Source organism: Arachis hypogaea, chromosome 4, assembly GCF_003086295.3.
Source record: "Arachis hypogaea cultivar Tifrunner chromosome 4, arahy.Tifrunner.gnm2.J5K5, whole genome shotgun sequence".
Lineage (NCBI taxonomy): Eukaryota > Viridiplantae > Streptophyta > Magnoliopsida > Fabales > Fabaceae > Arachis > Arachis hypogaea.
The window spans coordinates 118661281-118686292 of record NC_092039.1 but is presented as its reverse complement, the minus strand read 5'-3'; the positions used below and the strand labels follow the sequence as shown (position 1 = coordinate 118686292).

The 25012-nt window shown below is 34.1% G+C and overlaps 2 protein-coding genes and 1 pseudogene across 2 annotated transcripts; 1 reads left to right on the top strand and 2 right to left on the bottom strand.

Annotated features, from left to right (window-relative positions):
* Window positions 1-5131: 5131 nt before the first annotated feature.
* LOC112797542 (probable 6-phosphogluconolactonase 4, chloroplastic) lies at window positions 5132-7259 on the top strand (annotated as a pseudogene).
* A 50-nt stretch (window positions 7260-7309) lies between these two features.
* Window positions 7310-11556, bottom strand: LOC112795298 (uncharacterized). Its single transcript, XM_029297988.2, has 6 exons — window positions 10173-11556; window positions 9591-9661; window positions 9378-9467; window positions 9099-9293; window positions 8640-8814; window positions 7310-7953 (listed from the first exon to the last, which is right to left on the bottom strand). The coding sequence occupies exons 1-6, from the start codon at window positions 10747-10749 to the stop codon at window positions 7790-7792; spliced, it is 1272 nt and encodes a 423-aa protein (XP_029153821.2). The 5' UTR covers window positions 10750-11556; the 3' UTR covers window positions 7310-7789.
* Window positions 11557-15960: 4404 nt separating this feature from the next.
* Window positions 15961-25012, bottom strand: LOC112797541 (ALBINO3-like protein 2, chloroplastic). The gene is made up of 14 exons (XM_025840539.3): window positions 24539-25012; window positions 24341-24447; window positions 23864-23991; window positions 23164-23235; window positions 22747-22848; window positions 22015-22074; window positions 21725-21790; window positions 21001-21048; window positions 20708-20905; window positions 20563-20618; window positions 20318-20435; window positions 16833-16922; window positions 16463-16572; window positions 15961-16371 (listed from the first exon to the last, which is right to left on the bottom strand). Exons 1-14 carry the CDS (start codon window positions 24922-24924, stop codon window positions 16197-16199), a joined length of 1716 nt encoding a protein of 571 aa, XP_025696324.1. The 5' UTR covers window positions 24925-25012; the 3' UTR covers window positions 15961-16196.

The window sequence follows — 25012 nt, the reverse complement described above, 5'->3', positions numbered from 1 at the left end:
CAGGAAATAGAGCGGTGCCAATTGGACGCGCTTTGTGATTCTTTAAAAGCAACTCATTGTTACGTTCAACAACAAGAAGGTAAGAAATTAACTCATAATATTTTTTTTAAATCTTTTTTTTCGATACTACTGTTGCAGGAGCACATTCGAGGCATGGAAGGTCGAGAAAGTTTTCTCTAACATATCATTATCAAATATCTTTTCCCCACATAATTTCATTCGTGAGGTGATTCGAAACATTGCCGAATTATATTCATTTATGGATTTAAAATTCTGAAGACGCAAGTGCGTCCATTCATATCGGGCTTGAGGAAGTATCACCGTCTTTTTATGATTATACATTTTTTCAAGGTCTTTCCAAATATCTGCAAGATCTTTTAATGTGAGATATTCATTTTTCAATCCTTCGTCAAGATGACGACGAAGGAAAATCATGACTTTGGCTTTATCCTTCTGGGATGCATTATTTTCAGCCTTAATGGTATCTCCAAGTTTCGTTGAATCAAGATAGATTTCAGCATCTAGTATCCACGATAAATAGTTATTTCCAAATATATCAAGAGCATTAAATTCAAGATGAGAGAGTTTTGACATAATGAAAATTTATTATCTGAGTCTTTTTAAAAATTTGACCAGAATCTCGTGCTGATAACGTGTTATGAAATAACTAAATAAATAAATAAAAAAGAGATAACAAAAATAAAATAAAGAAATATAAAAAGAGAGAAGAGTGTGTTAGCATAATAAGAAAGAAAGAATTTTATTGATTGTAGTGTGTTTTTGCGTAAGACTTGGCCTCCTATTTATATGCATACATAAGAATAACTTTTTCAATCTTATTAAATACATTCTCTTTTGAAAATGTAAGCCACTTATTTTAAATGATGGTCATCCACCTCATTTAATTTTATCACAATATCTTTAATAATTTACGCATTCACACAACTAGTGTTGGCCATGTCAAATACTCAAAATATAAAACACGAGTGTTGATATTTTAATTTTAATAAATATCAAATGTGTTTGTACAGTAGAATAATAATAAGCTTCTGTTGCGAAAACTCACCACTTTTTATTTTTATTATTGAGATTTTGGTAGTATTTTTTAATAATGTAAAAAATAAGTGTGTCTTTTTTGGATATTATAAATTTAAGAGTCAGGTATATAGCTTTTGAATTTTTTTTGTCAGATTTGTATTTTAAATTGATGAAAAAAACTAAAATTTAAACATATCCAAATTGTTTAAAAACAAAAAAAAAATCATCTCATCATAAATTAGACCCTCCAATTTATGCATTATAAAAATTCGGCTCTCCGATTTTTTAAATCCAAAGATTTAATTTATTATTTAAAATAAAATAAAAAATTTTAAATTTATATAAAAAATACACCAATTAACCATAATATTGGATTACACTATTTTTTTCCATTCTAAAAGATTAGCCAAAACTCACACGACAATTAATATATGAATCTGTGCGATAAATGTCTAATTTTTAATTTATATGAGATATTTTTAATAAAAAATATTCTTTTACATATTTAACTTTAAATTAAGTCTAATTTATTTTTTTATTTATGTAAATACTAAATAAAAGTACATCACAAAAAAATTCACAAAACAATTACATTAATTAAAAAAATATAGTATATAGTAAATTAATGTCTTAATTTATATGAGAAAATGTGTGTGTTCATTTTTTTTTAAACAACCAAAATTTTATTCTATATCTTTAGCATTGACCACTCTGCATCCATAAGGTGTATCTCTGTTCTTGTATTAAATAAAATATAAATATTATTTATATTAAAATTTTTATTAAACTATAAAAGAAAATATAAAAAAACACAATTAACAATTAAAAGATACTAATTAATTAAACAGTGTCTGATCATCTCAATTTATCGAATACTTCTGTATACACAATATTAATTATATAATTTTCTGAGTCTCCCTCATGAATCTGAATTAAAATCTTTATCCTTTACTTACTCTTAATTTTTGATAGTGCATATATAATTGTCCATACGTAAAAATCAGTCTTGATATACAAACCGACGGTTTTTAACATTTGTCCTTAAGTCTTATTGATTGTTATACCAAAAGACACTATCAATGAAAATTCTTTTGTCCGAAACTTGATTGAAATGCTCTCATTATTTGGAACCATATTCATTCTTGAAATTAATGTAATTTCTTTTATTTTGGTTTCTGTAATTAGTATTTCGCATTCAACCAAGTGAAAGAATGTTTTACCGCAACCACTATGACTATAAAAGAAAAAAAAAAATCCTTTCTCAGACCCATTCACAGCCTTCATAACTCTGTCATAAGCTTCTTTCTGTTCCAGTCACCATATACAATATTGATGATGTTAAGGTCCCTAATTGATGTCTGTCATACTTAAGTTCTTTTATTATTAGTCATTCATCCTGTAATAATGAGTAATTATTACCAGAAAAAATTGACATTGGAGAATATTCTTACAAACTTCTTCCATAAGAATGCATGATATCTTTTATGTCTGACAATGCAAATTTTTTTTATATTCTTATCATACAAAATTAAATCTATCACATTTAAAAAAAAGTTAGATCATATAACTATATATAGCCATAAAATTTTCTTTAAAGTTATGAAATACACAACTAAGATAATAAAGTTATACCATTTATATTCAAATGTCTTCGATGTCTATGCAGAATATCATCTGAAAGTTACAAATAAAATTACAAATAGTCTCCTCACATATGATGTAGATGTCCAATTACCTGCTTTATTTAAGACATCTATGAATTTCTTATTATCTTGCAATAAACAAAAAAAAAAGTAGATATTCTATTCGAATCCTGTTAGGGAGCCAATGAAGTATTTGTACAATGTGTACAATGAGCTATTTATTTAGTCCAATATGAGTTAAAAAATGAACATTCAGGGTAAAATACTACTAATTTCTCAAACACAATACACCCATACTATCCAAAATAACCATCCGAGTATTAGGGATAATAAACATCTGATACTGAATTGACCATCCCTATACCCCTATTGTACACATTGTACAAATATTCTATTGACTCCATATACTTCTTCTATTCTTAAAAATATCATAAATTACACCATTTACTGTCTTTGTGTCTTCAAAATTAATGCAACTCTTATAAAAATATTTAGTAAAAGACAAAAAATAATCTTTTTCACTTTCTATAAAAATAAGTCAATCTACTAATAAAAAAAATTTGGTGTTCATATCTTTTTATCTTTTTGCCAAACAAACTTTGTAAAAAACTCATAACATATCAATGTGATTCTCTATACATATTTCTTGTTAGCATTCATCCAAATAAAAAATAATTTTCTTATAAGCAACATTCTATGACAGTGAACTCTTTGACAGTAAACAATATTTTCTATACATTCTAGGTTCTCATAAACAATAACTTATTCACCGAATAGATAGAATAGTAGACAGATAATAGTAAACTCTTTGACTTGAATTTCATAACCAAACGTAACATATTGATATATACCCACAATTATAGCAGCTTCGAATTTCATCCACAACCTATATACTTTGGTTAGAGTTTCCTTTATAACTAATTGTAATTACGTAATCATTTTTTTGTGTACATATTTAAATAAATATTTTTTTTGTCAACTGGATTGGACAACCTTTAATCTTAAGTATCACAACACACTCATATTATACACTTACTCACACAACATTTAAGGATTTATATTCAACACTTGGTGCATTCACTAAAATTTAAACCCGAATACAGCATATTAAGAGGCATATGGTTTAACTAGTTGAGTTAGACCTCAGCTGCACTTAAATAAATGTTTAATTGTCCTCATGTGACATCCAAATCTTATCTACCCTCCCATTATCAACCCTACTCACCTACCCAACCCAACCCAATCCAGTCCAACTCTGAATTTTTTTCTCTCTTCGATTACTCCAAAACACAAAAATTGGCTTTTTTGACCTCTGAAATCGTCAATGACAGACCCAAAAGGCATAACTAAAGATAAAAGGTGTAATTAAAGAAAGTTGGCCTATATCATTTATTCGACCTCTTTAAAGAAATCAGATGTTATAGAAAGAGCCTAGTTTTATTTTTCCAAATAAGTGATTGTTTTTGCGAATTTTTTTACTCCATCTAAAAGGATGATCTTAACAAAATCCCAAGAGAATGGCTATCCACCCAAAAAAGATAGAACTACTTCAAAAGTGGTTAATGACTCTACTATAATACACTGACACCCTTCAAGTATAATTTTCGTTAAAAAAATCTGCTTAAAACTCATACTAACTTAAGCATTAGAGTCTTTTGCAGGTATCATCCCCCACCTTCTCACGAAGAACTCGGACGGCGGCACCACTTGTGAACAAGTCGAAACTGCTTTACAAGGAATCTGAACCTCACATTCAAGCCCAAATCAATGTTTCAGATAACTCTTAGAACAAAATTCAACAATTATAATGATTCATTTTTTTACAAAAAAAACTAAAAACTTATATAAAAATAGACAAAGCTATCTAGTATTTCAAAATTTTACATTCGCTAATAATAGAGAAACTCAATATAAAAACTTTTAGAAAAACGTATTATTTTTCACAAATATTCAAATTTATAATTTACCAAATATAAATATTTTTTTACAAGTGATTATTGTTAATACAATCATGCTTGTTTAATATAAAATTTAGTATACTCTATACTTTAATTTTATGAATTTTGTAAGAACTTTAGTCATGTATAAAAATTTTCTTTAAGTATCTAATTAAGATACAATTATTTTAAAATAACACAATTAGTATATAAGTTAATTTTTATTAAAATAATTATAGATCCACACAATTTATATTAAATTTTGAGTAAAATAATAAATAAATATATGAGAATTTATATTTTATATAAATTAATACTAAAAAAATATTAATAAAATATTTTAAAATAATAGATATAGACACATTACTTTTAAATTAATCTTTATAATCAGAAATTTTTTTTTTAACTTAAACTGTTTTATTCATATTTATTAGTATGTAAATTTTCATAATTACTCTGTATTTTTTGGTTTTTTCCCCAAAATGATTCAAACCCCTTTTCGCTCTTCTCACCAACCCAACCCCACTTCATGTTCCACTTCCACCAACTTCTTTTTCATTTAGATTCTCTTCGACCCCATTCTTCACTGAGCTTTCTCTCTGTTGGGTTACTCCAAAACACAAAAGTTGGCTTTTTTCACCTCTGAAATCGTCGATGGCGGAGACCCAGAAGAGCAATGTGGTTGTGGAGGTCTTCGAAGAAGAGGAGCTTTGCGGTGTCTCTGGCCAAATACGTCGCTGATATCTCCAACAAGTTCACCTCTGAAAGAGGCGCTGTCACCGTTTGCTTGTCCGGTGGCTCTCTCATCAGTAATCTCAGGTTAGCTCAAGTTCCCATTTTGATGCGTACCCAACATACAAAATGGAAGCAATTTCATTTAATTTGATGATTCTGTTGTAATTTTTTTAGATTAAAAATTCGGTAACTTTGGAGGTTTATGTTTGGGGTTTTAGGAAATTGCTGGAACCACCTTATGTTGATTCTATTGAATGGTCTAAGTGGCATGTGTTTTGGCTGGATGAGAGAGTAGTGCCCAAGACTCATGAAGATAGTAACTACAAGCTTGCTTATGATGGGTTGCTATCCAAGGTATATCCTTTTTTGGTTCTTCAATATTTTTCACATGTTTGTTTCTGGTTCATTGGTGTGTTTTGCTGTGAGAAATAAAAAGAAGGTTAGTTCAAAGTATGTGTCTGTTCAAGCTGAAAACCTGAAACCAATGTTCAATACAGTCCATGTGTTCGTATGAATGGATCCCTTTGTTGCATAGGATGTTCCCTTTATTGGGTAATGGGTACATTTCTTAAAGTCATGTAAAATGTTGCAATAGAGAGACGAATCGCGTCAGTTTTGATTTTGGTTTATATGGTACTTTCTCAGTCCTTCTTATCCGTTGTTATTTTTTGACATATCTTTCGATCATAGATATGTTGATCCAAGGAAATACCAAAAAGTGATAGTAACAGGTAAAAGGATCGGAGGTAGTGTTTTTATGTACAGTCTTCTTTAAAAAGCTCTATCAATCTGACTCGTTGGTGCTTCGATCGTGGCTCTTCTTGACAGGTGCCTGTTCCTTCCTGCAATGTTTATGCAATCAACGATACCCTGTCAGCTGAGGGAGCGGCTGATGATTACGAGACACGTCTCAGACAGTTGGTCAAGAACGGTATAATAGCTTCATCATCGGTCACTGGATTTCCCAAATTTGATCTCATGCTGCTTGGTATGGGTCCAGATGGCCATGTAGCATCTTTGTTCCCAGGGCATCCTCTTGTGAAGGAGAATAAAAGATGGGTTACTTTCATCAAGGACTCCCCAAAACCGCCCCCGGAGCGGATTACTTTCACTTTTCCAGTGATCAATTCCACAGCTTACGCTGCACTTGTGGTGACTGGTGCTGCAGAATCAGTTGCAGTTCACTCTGCACTGCGCGGAACTCAAAATTCTCCTAAGCTTCCTGTTGCAATGGTTTCACCTGAAGGGGAGTTGAAATGGTTCTTAGACAGGGACGCAGCCTCAAAGCTGTAGATCTTGCAGCCGAGTAGTGCTGATCGTGCACTTTGAAGTTGATCAATGTTTTCACAATAATTTAACCGGAATGAGATTTCCTGCAGCTGAGTAGTGTTGATCATGTACTGTTAATGTTTTCACATTAACTTAAGTTGGATGAGATGTTTTTCTCGCTTAATAAAGAGATATTTTCCTCTCTTGCATCCTTTGAGGAAGCAAATTGCAGAATGGTGGTGTGAAAATTTAGTAAAAGTAATCCAGAAGTATTTAGTGATACCAAGAAAAGTACCTCAGAGGAAGCAATTGATTCCAAGTGGCTCATCGGTTCTCCAACATGTTTGAATGTCTTCTTGAAATACAAATCTTGATTTTAAACTTTCTAAGCCTGCATAAAGCATTGCAATTGTTATCATTACACTTTCAGTTATTGTTTCTATCCTTTCTTCTCAGAAAACAGAGCTTGAAGCATTGTATAATTAAGCATCAGCTAAAGCATATGTCAACAATTTAGCAGAACAACTTAGATCATGTGGTGGATAGAAGCTCATAAGCCTTGTAACTGAATGTACAAAATGTAGTGATATACTGTGCAACTGCTACATAACTATATACTATTATCTCAATTTTGCCATTGACAAATCTTTCATTACTCATGTTCATTGCATGTTGTTAAGGGCTATGTTAATCAACAGAGCTTGATAATTAAATAACATTAAAAAAATTATACATTTTAATCCCGCACATTGCACGGATCTAGGTCCAGTAATAATATAACAAGTGAAAACTGTGTCACATCCTCAAGAACTCAAGCCTCACAATTGAAGTTCAATATCACTCTCCACTGCACAAAATAAAAGCATTGGCTATACAAAGTTATCATGACATGGAAAATCACTTGTACAAGAGTATGAATGAATCACTTGTAAAACCAAAATCTCTTTAAGACATGGATTCACATAGTTTGTCTAAACTCAAGCAGCTTTGAACGTGGGAAAGAATATCCGGCCAGAAGTTTTGCGAGTATTTCTGTCCATGCCGCAGATTCTCCGACCATTAGTTTTCCTTGATCGGAACTCCATTGTAGGACAACATCCATGCTTGTGGATGGAACAATTTGACAATACACGGATAAGGACTCACATTTACAAAGATGGGGTATGGTTAGGTTCCGTTACTTCGAACTTTAGAAGATTGTGAAGATGAGGAAGAATGCAGCAGAGACTGTGCTGCTACTAACTTGTCCCTCAGCATGACATTGTACTCGTACAAGCTTTGGAGATTCTTCTGAACGTCGGACATGTTCATTCTCGAGCCGTCCTTGCATTCTGCATTGCATTTGCACGCAGGTTATATATGCTTGGAGGTTGAAAGAGGTAATGGTAAATAATTATATTCCAACAAGTTAGAAACAAGCTTCACAAATAATGGATGATAATGAAAATTCTAATAATAGCTATATAGAGACTAAACTAAACAACTTAATTGCGTAATGTATGAAATTTCTAATTTTAGTATTGAAATTGGAAATAGTGCAAAATATTGGTATATTAAGTTTTAGGCATGGGACTTGCTTTGACTAAATGCTACAACCAAAAAACTCAAATAAATAGCATTATTACATCAAGTTAGCTATAACAGTTATAACAAATGATTTGGTTATATTAGTTTTTTTACATCCATGATCTGTTAACCAGCTCAACCAAATAACTTATCCTATGAAAATTAGATATATTATAGAACAGCTATAAAGAAGCCTTTGTTTCTATTAGGTGGGGTTAGCTATATGAATCAACTACACTGTGGTATAATAAATTATGGATAGTATCAAGCTATTATAATATAAAGTCCTTGATCACAATATTTATATGACATTGCAACAGGTCATAAGAGTATATTAATATATTACTATTATAGTTTAATATGTGCACACCATATTCTCACAATACCACTTCTCCTAAACAAGGGTGTCAGTTCGCCTAATAAGTATGCCTGGTATGAAATGAAATTTTACCTAGTGAAGGTGGAGGAGGAATGAAGTTATCATCAACAATTGAAGACTCGTGCGATTGAGAAGATCGAGGCCGATGAGGATCATTGTTGTGTATATCAACATTATGCTGTTTTTCCATATTTTCAGGTTGCAGGTTTGAACCATTTGCAGATCCAACTGGTCTGAAGCTCTGTGACTGAAAGATGAAATCAACAAATCCTTGAATCAATGCAGGGCCAGTTTCCTCTTCTTTTTATTATATTTTGTTTATAAATAGAGGGAAAGATAACTGCATAGCCTATACCATATGCATTGAGAGAATAAGATCTCAATCAGTAAAAATTGGATATTAGTAAAAACACCTCGATGCATTAGGATCTCGATTATTCATTTAAGATTTAAGATCCAATGTGAAAGAAGATGCAGCTGCAAAATCAAACAAAACCGAAGATTGTGCAATGTGCATGGTAAAAGCTTTACCATGGTAGCAGGTTGGTCAGCTTTCTTGTAGAAACTTATAGAACTTGTTTTGCTTTGCATCCTTCGTTTACGCGACGATGCACTACCACGAACTGAATGCAGCATAGTCCCGCTACAACAAGGATCTGTTTTGGAGTTCTTGTAGTCATCTTCAATTGTAGGGTAGCCATAAGTGAACATCACATATTTCCTCAACTGATACCAATTATAAGGCTAAAATTTAGCAAAAGAGAAACAGTACAACATCAAAGAACTTTCACTATTCAGCAAAGAATTTACTTTGTCCCAGTGTTCTTGTGCTTTGCGCCGATTTCTAATAGTCCGCATAACGTTGTCTTCATTTCTGAGTTTCTTTATCCTATACTCACACTGGATTTAAACAAAAAGTTAGGACTGCATTGGAATATAAAGCATGAAAAAGTTATGAATTGACTGCTAAGAAATAAAGAAATAAAACTAGAATTCAAGAGGATAAAGGATTGAAAATTAAACCTGTATCAGCAGGTAGAAAAAGATCCCAATGCTAATGCAATATAGGCCACCAAGATCCGCAAGGAAGCTCACTGCAAATGGAAACGAAAAATAATGAAATTATTAATATATTCTGAAGCTACATTGGACATTCAGACATAGGGGTAATGAGAATTTGATCTTGCCTCCAAAATAGTTCGTTTAGATAACAAAACTTTTCACAGCAGTGCAGTAGTGTCATTCGAGAAAAAAGTCAAAGAACCATGTCTCCATTAGGTTAACTTTATTCATGCATGGCAAAGTGATGTATTTGCTGTCGATTAGGCCAAACCAATACATAATACACATAGCTAGTAGTTTGACATGAGGGCAATTTCTCTTTTCAGATTATAGATACAAATTATTCTTTGTTTAAAAATTAAGATATCGAATGAAAAGGAATCTTAAGTGGTTGAACTTGAAGGCAAAGAAGTTGATAGCATCTAGTAAGAAGAGATACCAATGATAATTTGAGTACTTCAAATAAGGAATTAGAGAGAGTAAGTCAAGTTTAATTAGTTTCAAAAGTAAGTTCTTATGAAAAATTGTAGACAGATAGCTTACCAGGACCCAAAATATTCTCCTTGTCGATTTCCACAACATAAGCAGAGAGAAAATTGATGTACAATGTAGTGTTAACTAGGCCATCAACAGAATTTTCAAGTGATGCTCGAAGTTGATTTCTGTCACGAGAAACCGAACCTGGGAGGAACTCGTGAAATAAAGGCTGTATGAGCTTTAGATCGTGTAAATTACGGTATATTCTAGGGAACAAGTTAAACTTCAGAATATTTGATTCTCTCCCTCTGAATGTAACAGGGCTATTGTCAAAATTGCTTCCATTCTTTAGTGTTCCATTAACAAAACTAACATGTTTTTTAGTATAATCAGATGCAGATAGCTTGAACTCAAAACCAACAGCAGTGGCAGGAGAACTTGGAAGATCAACAAACTGCCATGAAATATACATGTTATCAGGGATAGCTCTGCACTTTTCACACTTTAATGCTATAGTTGGCCCCTTGCTTGAGTTGTAACAAGTGTAGTTCACTAATGTTGACAGTGAAAGAACTCTCTCGTCAACAAAGCCAGGATTCCCCGTAACTAAAGTACCGAGGCCACGTAGATTTGCACAGCTCATACTAGATATTGCTGTTATATTGAAATCCAAGTGACTGATAAATGAAGCTAATTCTGGTCCATTTGTTGCTCTTATATTATGCACCTCAATTGATCTCTTTGATATGATCTGGTATAGCAACCTGATAGAGGATTGAGTCAAAATGAAGACTTCACTAAGAACACAGCTTGTGACTGTGTGAACTTCTTGATTCTGTCAAAGGCAAAGAGTGTCTCAGGGAAGCTGAGAGCATAGTAGTCAACACCAGAATTTGTTGTTATGTCGGAGCCTGAAGAAAAAAGGGTGCAACTTTTTGCAGTGTTGTTCAGAACATAGCCAGGGATGCATGCACACAAGCTGCCATTGTAGGTAATTGAATTTGCTGGGCATGACGCCATTGAAGGAGGTTGAAGAATTTTGAGATTTGAGATCTGTCTAACTATCCAGCTACCCTTTTGTAAAGATGAGCTTTTTATATTTATTTGTGGGTACCCAAATTGGGAAGCACCATAAAAAAGTTGAATTTTAAGTAGAATATTGTGTTTTAAGAGCAAAAGCGGAAAAGGGGTTCATGATGATGATGAAAAGATTGTGTCTTTATAGTTTGGTTGCTGCAACTGAATAATTGGTAAACAGAACATAACCGAAGCCAATAAATGTGTCTGTGTTTTTGTGTTTGCTGAAATGAAAACAGTGTGTGGTGGTGAGAGAAAGGGAGAAGAAGTGAATGGAATGGGGAAGAAAGGAATTGAAGTCTCTTGAGTTTATTTGTTGCTTTTTAGTTGGGTTTTGTTGTGTTATTTCTTTTTCTTTTATTTACTTTTGTTCTTGTTCTTGTTCTTGTTTAGCTACCTATATAGTGTCATAAAGAATTTTATTTTTATATTTCAATATATTAAAGTTTTTAAAATAGTTGGGTATCAAGAATAAAATTATTTTTTTGAATAAAATATTTTTACTTTTAGCTTCTTAAGTGTTAAGCAATAGTTAGTGTTTCTTTTGCTTTTATTTTTTAATGGTGGTTTAGGATGTATTCGGAAAGACAGTAAGATTTGAATTGTTTATATAATAATTTTTACATAATTAATTATGTTGAAATAAATTTATATTTAATCAACTGAATTTTTTTTCAAAGTAATTGTTTCTATTTGAAAAAAAAATTGATAAAATATTATAAAATAACTTTTAAATTATATTTAATATTTAGAGTATTTGATAAAATTTTAATACATATTAAACTAATTAGTTTCTATTTATGATTATAAGTATTAAAATATTGGCTATGCTCTAAAGTTATTAAAATTATTAATTTTAAAGTATAATCTGTGTTCAATGTTTATACTGTATCAACAATGGTGTCAATACTTTGATAAATTATAATTGGATTTAGTTATTTTATGCCTTAAGAACACATTTTAAGAAAATAATAATAGAAATTTTTTTAACTTTTAATATATTTAATATTTTAAAAATATAAAAATATTTATTTTTTAATAATTTTTAATAGATTATTTTTATTTATGATATTCTTAAAATGTACTTTTAACTTTTAACTTTTTAAGACACATACCAAAACGGCAAAACCCATTTATAATTACGTTATAGCATTTAGCAAAAGCCAATAATGTGATTTGCTCTTAATTTGGCACCAAATTCATTTACTCTGTTTTCGGAACACACGTCTTGCCCACGGAACATGCTGAATTAATCAATTTGTCTCTTTCAGGTCTTTTTTTTTTAATTTCCTTTTCCTCTTACAATGAAGACGTAATTTAGCATTTGAATAATTTTTATGATATTTGCACAACCAAATTTTATCGCTTCTACATATATATAAATTTAGTGTGATAGAAATATAAATATTTAGATTAGATGAATAAATGGCCAATCATATTAACAGACTAAGAAATAAAGATATAAAAAAATATTTATTATTAAAAAATAATAAAATCTCATCTCATGTAATTTGAATGTGCAAATAAAAAATCAATAAATTATCCAATTCGAAAATGAACACAAAAAATAACAAAAATAAAAGAAGACCTAAAAAAATTATACACAAAACAAAAAAGATGTCTGCACATAAATAATTTTACTATAAACATGAAATGATAAAATATAATATCATCATTTAATCAATATAATAAATTTTATTTGGTGAAATTAGACTTTGCTATGGTGGTTGTACCGATTCCAAATATAATTTACACAAGGACACAACAAATGGCTGATTATGCCCACGACTTGCTGCTTTCCTTTCTAATTAGATGTTCTAGGAAGCCGCAATATGGCGATTTTAGACCGTACCAATTACCAAATACATTATTGATTTTTATTAATGTCTAAGGCAGCTTTTGGTTTATGTATGTTTTGAGACAGAAACACAAAAGATATAGATATTAAAAATATAGACACAAATTATTAGTATTTATGTACTGTATTTAGTAAATATTGAACAAGATACAATAAAATTAAAAAAGAGTTTATATTATCTTTATAAAAAAAAATTATCAGCCATTATTATTATTATTATTATTATTATTCACCATCTTTACTGCCACATATTCATCATCACACACAATTCATCACAAATTAATTAGCAAAAATTTTATAAGAATCAACAAAATTTTTTATTTTTTAACAGAAAAATAAAAAAAAAGGAGAAGGTAACTGAATAGCAAATTGTGAAAAGAGAAGAACCAAAAGAAAGAGGCGGCAATGACAAACTCGAAGAGGAAGAGGGAGAGGCGGCCGTGGGCATCGCGAAGAGGGAGGAAAGGCAACAGCAGCAAATCTAGATGAAGGAGGAGACGTAGCAGCGACCACGGATCTAAACGAAGGAGGAGACGAGTGGCGACGTGCAGATCTGGACGGAGGAAGAGACACAGGGCAGCGCTCGGATCTGGACAAAGTGGGAGACGCAGCGGCGGTGCCACGCAGATCTGGGCGAAGGGGGTGACGGGACGACGGTGGTGGATCTGGACGAAGAGATGCAACGCTCACGGCAAATCTGGACGGGATGCGACGGTGGAAGGAGGGAGGAGTGAGGAAGGAGAATGGTCACAGTGGATGAAGAAGAAGAAAGAGAAAAAAGAATTAGAATTAAAAAATTAATAAGGAGTAAATGAGTAAAAAATTGTGTCTAATTAATTGTGTTTTTGTGTCTCATTATTTTAGAAGTATATTAAATACATGTATTTTGTATATACTTATGTACTAACGTGTTTATAAAAAATTTGTGTTTTAACAAACAAACATAGAATATGCTCTACGGTATTCATATCTCTTGTCTGTGTTTTTTAAATTAAATAGAATCTAAATATCAAATCAAATTTGTATTAAATCAAATTTGTATTAAGATCTTAATTTGAGAAGTAGAAAAATGATTAAATTTTTAAAGTAATTTCCTAGATTCAATTTGTATACCAATTTGATTTTTAAAATTCTAACTGTACTAATTAAATCTCCCAGATTAACTTCCGGAGCGACATACTAGTCTCCTAACTTATTTCTGACATGAGTCAACAACCGAACTACTAATATGGCACAACCAATACTACGTGGCATCATCACTAACTCCCACATCATCATCATCATCCTCCTCCTCATACATCCTTTTTCAATTCTCATCTCTAATTCCCTGGACCATCACCACAATCATCATTCCTAATCCACCACCACACTTTCCGTATCCGCAACCTCTGCTCGCTTTTGTTACAGCTTCAGCATCCATCTCGATTCGCCTCTGCTTCTTCTACTTTCATTGCCACAGTTCTTCACTTTTATCTGAAAGCACGCTCTATTTGTTCTTTTTCAATAGTAAATCTAATGGTTGTACCAATTTTATTCTTTTGTTTTTTATTTAAAAAAAATGAATAATGTTCTTGTTGATCATCAATGGCAGATTTGAGTACACCAACTCTGTTCCTCTTTGTTTTTTATTTTGAAAAAAAAATTGAAGGTTGTTGTCCCTATTAGCTTATGCAACTCTTCATTTGCAACCATTTTGTGGAGCTAATTTCACTTCCAGGACTGGTGGAGAGTTACGGAGGGTTGGTGGAGAGGGCGGCGACACTGTCGATATGGGTGTGGGAGAGGATGGTGGAGTCGTGGAGGCTGCGGTTGAGGGTGTCGAGGTCGCACTTTAGCTTGCCGTGAGATGGGTTGGGGGAGTGGTAGTGTTGGGGCGAGGGAGAGAGAAAGGATGAGAGAAGGGATGTATGAGGATGATAATGATGTGGGAGTTAGTGATGATGTCACGTGTTATATCAGCAGTCCAGCTGCTGATTCACACGGAAAATTGGTGCATGAGCCGAATTTGAAAGGCTACTTTAAAGATTTAGTTTCTTAAAAGAGAAAATTCGATCCGAAATTTATAAGTGTGTATATGAAATGTATGAAATATTAGCGACATTAAATTATAATAAAGAATGTAAATAATTATAATGCATGGACACACAAAAGATAAATGAACTTTAAATAAACATGAAAACGAAATAAAAATTGAAAGAAAGCAAAATTCTTGAGAAAAAGAAAATAAAAATAAAGTACTTGAAACAAAGAACTAACAATAAAACAAGTTGAAAGTTAATTTCAGATACTTATATATACTTGCACTCTTTGACGTTAGTGTGACTTGGAAATTGCATAATTTTAGTATAATTATAAAGTGTTCAGATTGAAGTCATTAACTCTTTTAAACTTCTATTTATAAACAATGATGCAAGATTGTCAATTATTTTTCTCTTTTTCACAAAGTAGCTTTTCCATCTTTCATTGACCATAAAAAGACCTTGTTCTCCAAACTGAAAGTCTCACGCCTTCTCTTTTACTTTGGTCACCAAGCCTTTGCCCCCACGTTCTTTATTTACCACGAGTCGAATAATTTTCTCATGTGTTAATTAACAAAATTCGACCTAAGTTCTTTGCCCCCACGTTCTTTACTTACTCAAATTTTGCACTAACGTTATGAATCGTATTTCTCCCCTTCAAATTATACCATGACTCATTCGATATAACCATACAAATTTAACCTAGAATACCTCAATATAAGTATCTTCGTTTTACTAGAGGCTATTCTTAACTAGAAATGAAACTCAATTATTTTCATCTTATATCAGTTAATTTCCATCTATTATATAGAAGTGAATTTGAAACGTGCAACATTAAAAAAAATGTGGACGACACATTTAACGTATACATAAAACAAGTATTGAATTGATTAAATAAACCTTTTTCTAAGTAATCGAATATGAGTTCTGTTATTTCTACTCATTTATATCTTATGTATGGAGTCTCGAACACCCTTCACTATTAAAGGGGGATACACAAAAATTTTGAATTTGAAATACACAGCTAAAATATTAATTCAAAACTCTAAACTAAACATGCCTAAGCCTATAGTGCAAAGAAAAACTTTTATGTTTTGAATATACAACAAACATAAATAGAAACCAAAACAATTGAATTCAAAGTTCTCTCCTACTATTGGCAAGATCGGTGACAATATCATCATCGTCACCATCATCATCATCATCATTTCTCTCGCACTGGTCCAAGAATTTTTGGTAAGAAGGGTTGTAAGCAACAACAAGACGCAGGTACTTGGCAGCTTCTTCCTTATTACCCTCATCATATAGAGAGCTGCGTATTGCCAAAGTCACAATCCAATATAAAGAACATGACAAGAACAGTGTTGAAAAAAAAAAGTTTCAAACTGGACTCTAATTTGTACCTAGCAAGCAGTAATAACCCATCAAAATAGTAGCGTTTGCTGGTAGGATCTCTCGGCTCCTCCATATTTGCAATTCTTTCAAAGTGTACGCGTCCTTCGGCCTTCTTTCCCTGCCATACAGAAAATCTTGTTTTAATAGACACAGAAATCATATACTAGATCTCTTCTAGAAAATTTGGAGATTTTGAGGAGGAATAGAGGTGCAATTTTCGAGCAAGACAATTAGGGCAAACAAGACCCCTTCCATGCACATCTGTCACAATGCTCCCTATTAAATGCATATCTAATCCATTTTTTGGCCGTATATCTCTCCAAAGGACTGGTGCAACATAAGTTTACTCGGTTTGACAAATTGTAACGAGTTTTTCACCTGTCGTTCACATGCAGTTCCGGCCCACTGGGACGATAGAATTAAAAGATCAAGATCTTCTGCATCAGTTGGGAGGCCAGCATGATAAAGCTGATAAAAAAAAGAAAGTTAATTGGGGGTTACACACATTAAGTGAAATCAGACCAGTGCAGCGAAAGAGACAGTATACATCACAGTTCTTAGATGACCCAAATACTAGACCCGGCACCTAGCACCATCATAAGTCATATAAATTTAAATTAAAATGCGTGCAAACTCCGCCTATGTTACACTTGCGGTACATAGCCGGTCCCAAGCCCGGATAAAGAAAGAGGGTTGTGTTAGGTCTTCGGCAACCAACGTAAAAATATAGCCGAACCCCCCATGACATGAATCAAAGACATTATTGCGCTAAAGTTAGGTCGTTACCCGGAAGTAACGCGCCGTATGGCTCGAGTACGGTGTCAAAGCAAGAGCCGCTGCATCGGTGCCCGGATGTAGTGTTAAATGAGCAAGGGTTCTCGCGTTTTCGTGAACGGACGAGGGTAAATAAGCTAGTTCACAAAGGAAAAGGTAAAGGTCAAAGCGACAAAAGGCTGAGATTTGGGACATGGAACATAGGCACTCTAACAGGAAAGTCCATGGAGGTGGTGGATACCATGACAAGGAGGAAGATTAACATTATGTGCCTACAAGAAACGAAATGGGTTGGTGCAAAGGCTAGGGAGTTGGATTCTTCTGGTTTCAAACTTTGGTATACAGGAAAGGTGAAGAATAGGAATGGAGTTGGAATAATTGTGGATAAGCAGTGGAAGAAGGACGTAGTTGATGTCAAGAGGGTGGGAGATCGGATCATCTCTATCAAACTTGTGGTGGAGGGAGGTGCTTTTCATGTGATTAGCGCCTATGCACCGCAAGTGGGTTCGGACGAACAACACAAGATAAGGTTTTGGGAGGATCTAGAGAGTTTAGTTCAAGGCATATCTTTGGGAGATAAGATTTTCTTAGGAGGAGATTTAAATGGCCATGTTGGGAGAGAAGTGACTGGATATGGGAGTATTCACGGAGGCCATGGTTTCGGGGTGATCAATGCCGAGGGTAAAACTATTTTGGACTTTTCCTCAACTTTTGATCTTCTCATCGCAAATACATGTTTTAAAAAGAGAGACGAACATCTTATAACCTATAAGAATGGCATGACAAGCTCTCAAATCGACTTCTTCTTGTTGAGGAGAGTCGACCGGAAATTTTGCATTAACTGTAAAATTATCCCGGGAGAGAGTTTGACAACACAACATAGGGTGCTCGTCATGGATTTTCGCGTTGAGCAAAAGTTGAGGAAAAGACATCATACGAAGAACCCAAGGACGAGGTGGTGGCGGATGAAAGGTGAGGAACAAAGAAGCTTCCTAAGACGGGTAGGAGAAGAGGCAAGGTGGGATGGGAATGGAAGCGCGGAAGAGATGTGGAGGGAGATGGCAGAAGTTATTAGAAGAACAGCAAAAGAAAGTTTTGGTGAATCTAAAGGAATAGGACTAAGAGACAAGGAGTCCTGGTGGTGGAATGCGAGTATACAAGAAAAGATAAAGATAAAAAGAGAATGCTTTAAAGAGTGGTCTTTATGCCGCAATGCAGATAACTGGGAAAAATATAAGGCGGCTAAGAAAGAGACAAAAGTGGCTGTAAGTGAAGCAAGAACAAGAGTATATGAGGGTCTCTACCAGTCTTTGGACACGAAAGAAGGAGAAAAAGGTATATATAGAATTGCAAAGAGCCGGGAAAGAAGAACGAGAGATTTGGATCAGGTTAAGTGCATAAAGGATAAGGATGGAGAGGTGTTGGCTCAAGAGGAGAAGATTAATGAAAGGTGGAAGAGCTACTTCTACGAGTTATTTAATGAGGGACAGAAGACTCTTCCGAGCCTTGGTCGATTATGCACAAGGGAAGAAGATCAAAACTTTGACTACTATCGAAGGATTCGAGACTTCGAGGTAAAAGAGGCTCTAAAGCAGATGAAAAATGGCAGAGCAGTAGGACCTGATAATATCCCGATTGAGGTTTGGAAGGGTCTTGGAGGAAAAGGCATCAACTGGTTAACCAAGCTTTTTAATGAGATTTTAAGGTCAAAGAAGATGCCTGATGAGTGGAGAAAGAGCACCTTGGTACCTATCTATAAGAATAAGGGGGATATACAAAGTTGCGGAAATTATAGAGGGATTAAGCTTATGAGTCATACTATGAAGTTATGGGAAAGGGTGATAGAACGGAGGTTAAGAAAAGAGACACAAGTAACAGAGAACCAATTTGGATTTATGCCAGGCAGATCTACCACTGAAGCGATATACCTATTAAGAAGGATGATGGAGATGTATCGTAGTAATAAAAGGGATCTACACATGGTGTTTATTGATTTGGAAAAAGCGTATGATAGGGTACCAAGGGAGGTCTTATGGAAGATTTTAGAAAAGAGGAGAGTAAGGATCGCATATATTCGGGCAATTAAAGACATGTATGATGGGGCCACAACTAGTGTGAAGACTCAAGGTGGTGTGACAGAGGAATTCCCTATTGGTATAGGATTACACCAGGGATCATCCTTAAGTCCATACCTTTTCACATTAGTCTTGGAAGTACTCACAGAGCACATCCAAGAGCCTGTGCCATGGTGCATGCTTTTTGCCGATGATATCGTCCTTATGGGAGAGTCAAGGGAAGACCTAAATAAGAAGTTGGAGTTATGGAGAGAAGCTCTAGAAGTGTATGGTCTGTGCATAAGCCGTAGCAAGACGGAATATATAGAATGTAAGTTCAGTCTGAGAAGGGAAAACTCCAATATAGAGGTGAAAATTGGAGAGAACACCTTACGAAAAGTTAAAAGTTTTAAGTATCTTGGGTGCATCATACAGGATAATGGAGAGATTGAACATGATGTAAATCATAGGATCCAAGCAGGTTGGTCAAAATGGCGGAGTGCATCTGGTTTTATATGCGACAAAAAAGTGCCTTTAAAACTTAAAGGTAAATTCTATCGCACCGCTATAAGACCGGCTATGCTGTATGGTACGGAGTGTTGGGCGGCTAAAGGAGAGCACGAACATAAGCTGAGTGTGGCAGAGATGAAGATGTTGAGATGGATGAGTGGTCACACGCGATTGGATAAAATAAGGAATGAAGATATAAGGGAGAGAGTTGGAGTAGCACCCATTGTGGAAAAGATGGTTGAATCGCGTCTCAGGTGGTTTGGACATGTGAGAAGAAGACCGATAGAACATCCAGTCAGGAGGGTGGATGAGATGGAAGATGGACAAAGGGCGAAAGGCAGAGGAAGACCTAAGAAGACCATCCATGAGGTGGTCAAACGAGATCTACATGTAAACGGTCTCTCTGTAGACATGATACATGACAGAGCACAATGACGTCGTTTGATTCATGTAGCCGACCCCACTTAGTGGGATAAGGCTTTGTTGTTGTTTTTTGTTAAAATGCGTGCAAACGTGACAACATACCTTTGATATTGCACGCTCAAAGTATTCATTAGCTTCATCATTACTCTGTTTCAGCAACAGAATCCGACCCATCAAAACCAAAGCTCTTACATATTGAGGGTCCTTATCAAGTGCATGTCTGCAAATGGAAGTTACTAATCCAATGCACCATCAATCAGATACAAAGCCTTAGAAATAAGATCAGCAGCAGTGGTTCCAAAATCAAATTTTCTTCCCTTACTGAAGAAAATAGAAGGATGGCTTACTTTAGTAAAGGGATAGCACTTTCTTTGTCATTACTGTTCATAAACGGGATTGCAAGCTGTAAGCAAATCAAGCATGGATTAGTGACAAATTCTTGATAGCAAATCTAGTTTGAAGGGCATAATGTACATGTTCTAGATCACTCACAGCAACCAATGCTTCAGGGGACATTTCCTCTATGGGGAACTTATGCCACTTTTCAGGTGAATCTATAGGGTTGTTTCCAGGAGACAAAAATTCCTTGGTAGCTTTAGAATCACCACCTTCCTCAATAGCTGCTTTTTGACTTTTGTTGTCTTGTAACCCCAATTTTGCAAGGACAACAGGATGTCTAAGGGCATAGTGCTGCAAAATTTATTTGTAGAGCCAAAATTTATTATTATTATAAAACAGTAGTCCAAAACAAAAGAACTGAAAGATGTGGATGACATATTACTGACCTGAATGAGGGTTAATGAACTGTTGGTGGCCCAATAGAGTTGGCTTCCCTGCACAGAAAGACGGAATAAGTATACCATGAAATTAATATTAATGGTCAGTGCATCTTTTGGTTTTGATTCTTTTGTGTAGGATTTTATCACAGAAATCAAATTTTATTCACTCCCCTCCCATAGCTTGGCCATGAAATTAATATTAATGGTCAGTGCATCTTTTGGTTTTGATTCTTTTGTGTAGGATTTTGTCACAGATGTTACAAGTGACATGGGGTGGTTTTTGTTTCAAATGTTTTTTTTGGTGTAGATTCATCAGTTTCAAAATCATTATGTTCTAGGTTTTGTTGTGAATTCTAATTTTAAAATTTAAATTGTTAGAGCTTGAATTAATAAAATATATAAATTATCTTATGAGTCTTAAATTGAATGTAGTAGGCCATTAATGGGCCTTCAACCTTTTATCATAATTTTAAATTATGGATATTTTATTTTGACAGTTAAAACTTCACACACATTATGATCTTTCCTACATTTTCCTAAGTTTTATCAATAGCCTTATTAGCATAAATTGTCCGAACATAACACGGATAGCATCTATTAGTTTGGTAATAATGCATGTTGATAGAATTTTCCAACCAGTAAAAAAAAAAAAAGCTAAACCGTATTTAAGTGAAAATATGTTATCTTAGAAGTTAGAGTTGACAACATAACAAGTAAGGATTAGAATTACCTGAGGAATACAGAAGCCAATAAAAGCTATAGGCAGTGTTAGAAAGTCCAAATACCACTTGTAGTACTGCAGTAGCAAATGTATAACTCATTTAGGAGACATATTACTACTTTAGAATTCAATGAATCGTAAATCCTATATACTATAACAAGCAATATTTCATAAAACACTAGTCAAATGAAATAAGGATAAAATTGCAAAATTAAAAAATCAAGGATCAACTTGATTTTTTGGTCAGAATCTGCAAAATTATTGATAGACAATAGAACTAGAAGACAACTTCGACTCACTTTAGCTAATAAGTCAAAGATGTCCCTCGCTTCTTCAACCACAGGTTTTCGGAAGGATATCTGATAAATAAATAAAACACAAATTAGTAAACACTGTACCACCAACTTATTCACGCCCTTCACAAAACAAGTGCCTTAAGGTAAATTACAATACACCCAAATCCTTTTACTAGTATAACTTCCAGCAGGTCAAAAACATCTAATATCTGTGCACATTATACCCATGCACAACTAAGGGCCTAGCATTATTCATTCCTTTATGGAGCCAAAGAAAAATCAATTCAAACTTATGTCACATAGTAAACATACTACTCAAACATGTTCATAAGGCTCATTTGTGTTTGTATTATTTGAGCGTTCAAGCAAAAGTTAGCCCCAAAAAGTTGTTAAATTTACAACTTATCTTTTTATGCATGAAAATTAATTATATAAGCATGTGGAAAAATAATTTAGGTTTTAATATCTTGGTTTTCAAGATGCTAGCTTGCCTAATCACAACATTACTGTTTTCACTGTGCAACTCAATTAATCACATGTTGTTGACTTGACCTGTTGCTTTTGGATCCAGTGATCTATTATTTATTTAAAACAAGAAAGTAGAAAAAGTTCTGCTTCATGTTTTGTGAATAACTTTAGTTCAATAGGCAAGGAGACAGTGGTGAAGCAACAGAAGGCAATCATAATATTATTCTATGGTTAAATACCTATTGAATATGAATCAAGAATCCATACCTGAACATTAATGTAGTGCAGACTAGCAATCAGAATAGGAAATATGAAGCCTGAATAATCATGAGAGAGTTCTGTTAAATTCTGGAACCACAAAGCACCACCCTGCACAACATATGACAAGCTTAAATCATTTAGTAACAGAGTGACTCTGTCAAAGGTGCATGTATCCTCCAAACCCAAATATAAGATACATATTATGTTCAGTGTAAATTTTTCAACTATAAGCCCATAACTTAGATTACATCATTATATTTTGCAGTTATCATTCAAATCTGTCTCATCATGTTAGATATACTTTAATGATAAGATCCAGGCATTCATGGAGCTAGAACCGTTAGAAGATTAAATTTGAAAGATATGAAGTTACACAAAGCAGATGCAATGATTAAACAGTATTTTAGTAAGTCAGTGCCTTACACAACTGAAACCAGGGTGACCATCCAGTGACATCTTCCTTATGCTAATCATCCACAAGAAAAAACATGGAAGCTGAAAATAAATTGAAAGATAGAATGTCAATATCATGATAAAACTTTTGTTGAGCCGCCCTATCAACATGTCACATTATTCTTACATATTTCGATTTCTCCAGAAGGTTAAAATGATCTAATGAAATTGTACAACTTCAACTATAAATCCATGTTCCAAAATACAACTGTTCTGTCGACAGGAAGTGGCACAAAAGTCTATCGCTGTGTCTAGCTTATGCAATTATTTGAATCTGTCTTCAGCAGAACACATGCACTGTTAAGTTTCTCCACAAGGTAAAGCAGGTGGTCTACATGTTGTCCATGCAGTCTTAACAAATAGCAGTTCGCATCGAAGGTTGATTCAACTGATAAGGATTGAAATGTGTTGGCTAAGAGCTCATGGAAAGGTTGGTACTTCTCTTTTTCTTTTTCCCCGTAATTGACACTCATTTATTAACTTTATTTTCAAATAAAAATTGTTTTCTTTAGCTACTGAGTGAAGCCAAACTACAATAATCTGATCAAATGGTACTATAAAATTCTTTGATTATCAATGCATAACAATTAATAGTATCCAATAAAAAGGGCTGCTTAATAAGGAGAGTAAGGAAAAAGGAGAGTTTCAACTCTCAAGCTAGATATATCACCTGGGTAATAATAGGTAACAGTGGCCACACGTATGAGGGGCACCCAACTTCTTTTCTCTTCTTCTGGAAAAACTGAAACTGACGACGATAACTCTTTCCTGAGAAAGGTGGTGGAATTGGAGGAGGCACTTTGAGAAGTGAAGGAACCAATAATTAATAACAATTAAAGTAGATATAGAACATAAATATCAAATTATGCCAAATTAAGGAGGCTTGTTCTTTGTGTATATACCATATACTAACACAATCAATATAACTCATTACTCTATTGTCAAGGTAATTGAGAAAGATCATCACTAACATTAAACAATAACTATTACTTAGAAATCAGAATTAAACAATACATTCAAGATAGCAATCAGTTCAATCACAAACTGCTAACAAAGTGACCATCTTTAAAAGTAATCAGTAATAATTTGAGTTCAAAACTTATGGAGGGAAATGTCTTCAAATTAGAATAAAACGCAAGATACTCACATTTTGGGAAAAACTCGGCAATTCTTTTAACCTTGTGAAGTGTTAGAACCAAAGGAAAAAGCAGAACAATCCTCAGAGCCAAAGTAGATGAAACTATAATTATCCACCTGTGAGTTTTTCAAATTCAATTCAGTCGCCAAATTAAACCAAAAGATTCCATATAGCAGCGAGAACCAATCGATGGAGCTTGAAGCTTACCATGGAAATCCAGAAACATCATGGTACGCATCAAGCATCGAAATCAAAGTGCGAACGGGGAAAATGCGGTCATCTTCGCCGCCGCCGCCGGTGGAGGCGGCATCCCCGATCGCTCTAAGTAGCTCTGAGTCAACCTCCGATTCGACTCGGAGCGAGTCAGCGTCCCGTTGGCTGTCGCCGGGGAAGTGAGTGGAGAAGGCGCGCGTACCGAGGAACGCGAAGGGAGGTGCGCGTGACAGCGAGGGATGTGTAGAGAGTGGCGGCGGTGGTGGATGTGAGGGAACGTGACGCTGAGAGGTGAGGACACGTGGCACAGAGAGGAGGGAGAGGGAGGTGAGTTGCCGCGAACGGCGGATGTTGTTAAAAAGAGCCGCCGCAGTTGCCATCGACGGCGGAAAAACACAGAAGTTCAGTGTTTAACTAACTTGGCTAGCTGGGAACTGGGAAGTGAGTAACCTCCATTTTCTTTTTTTT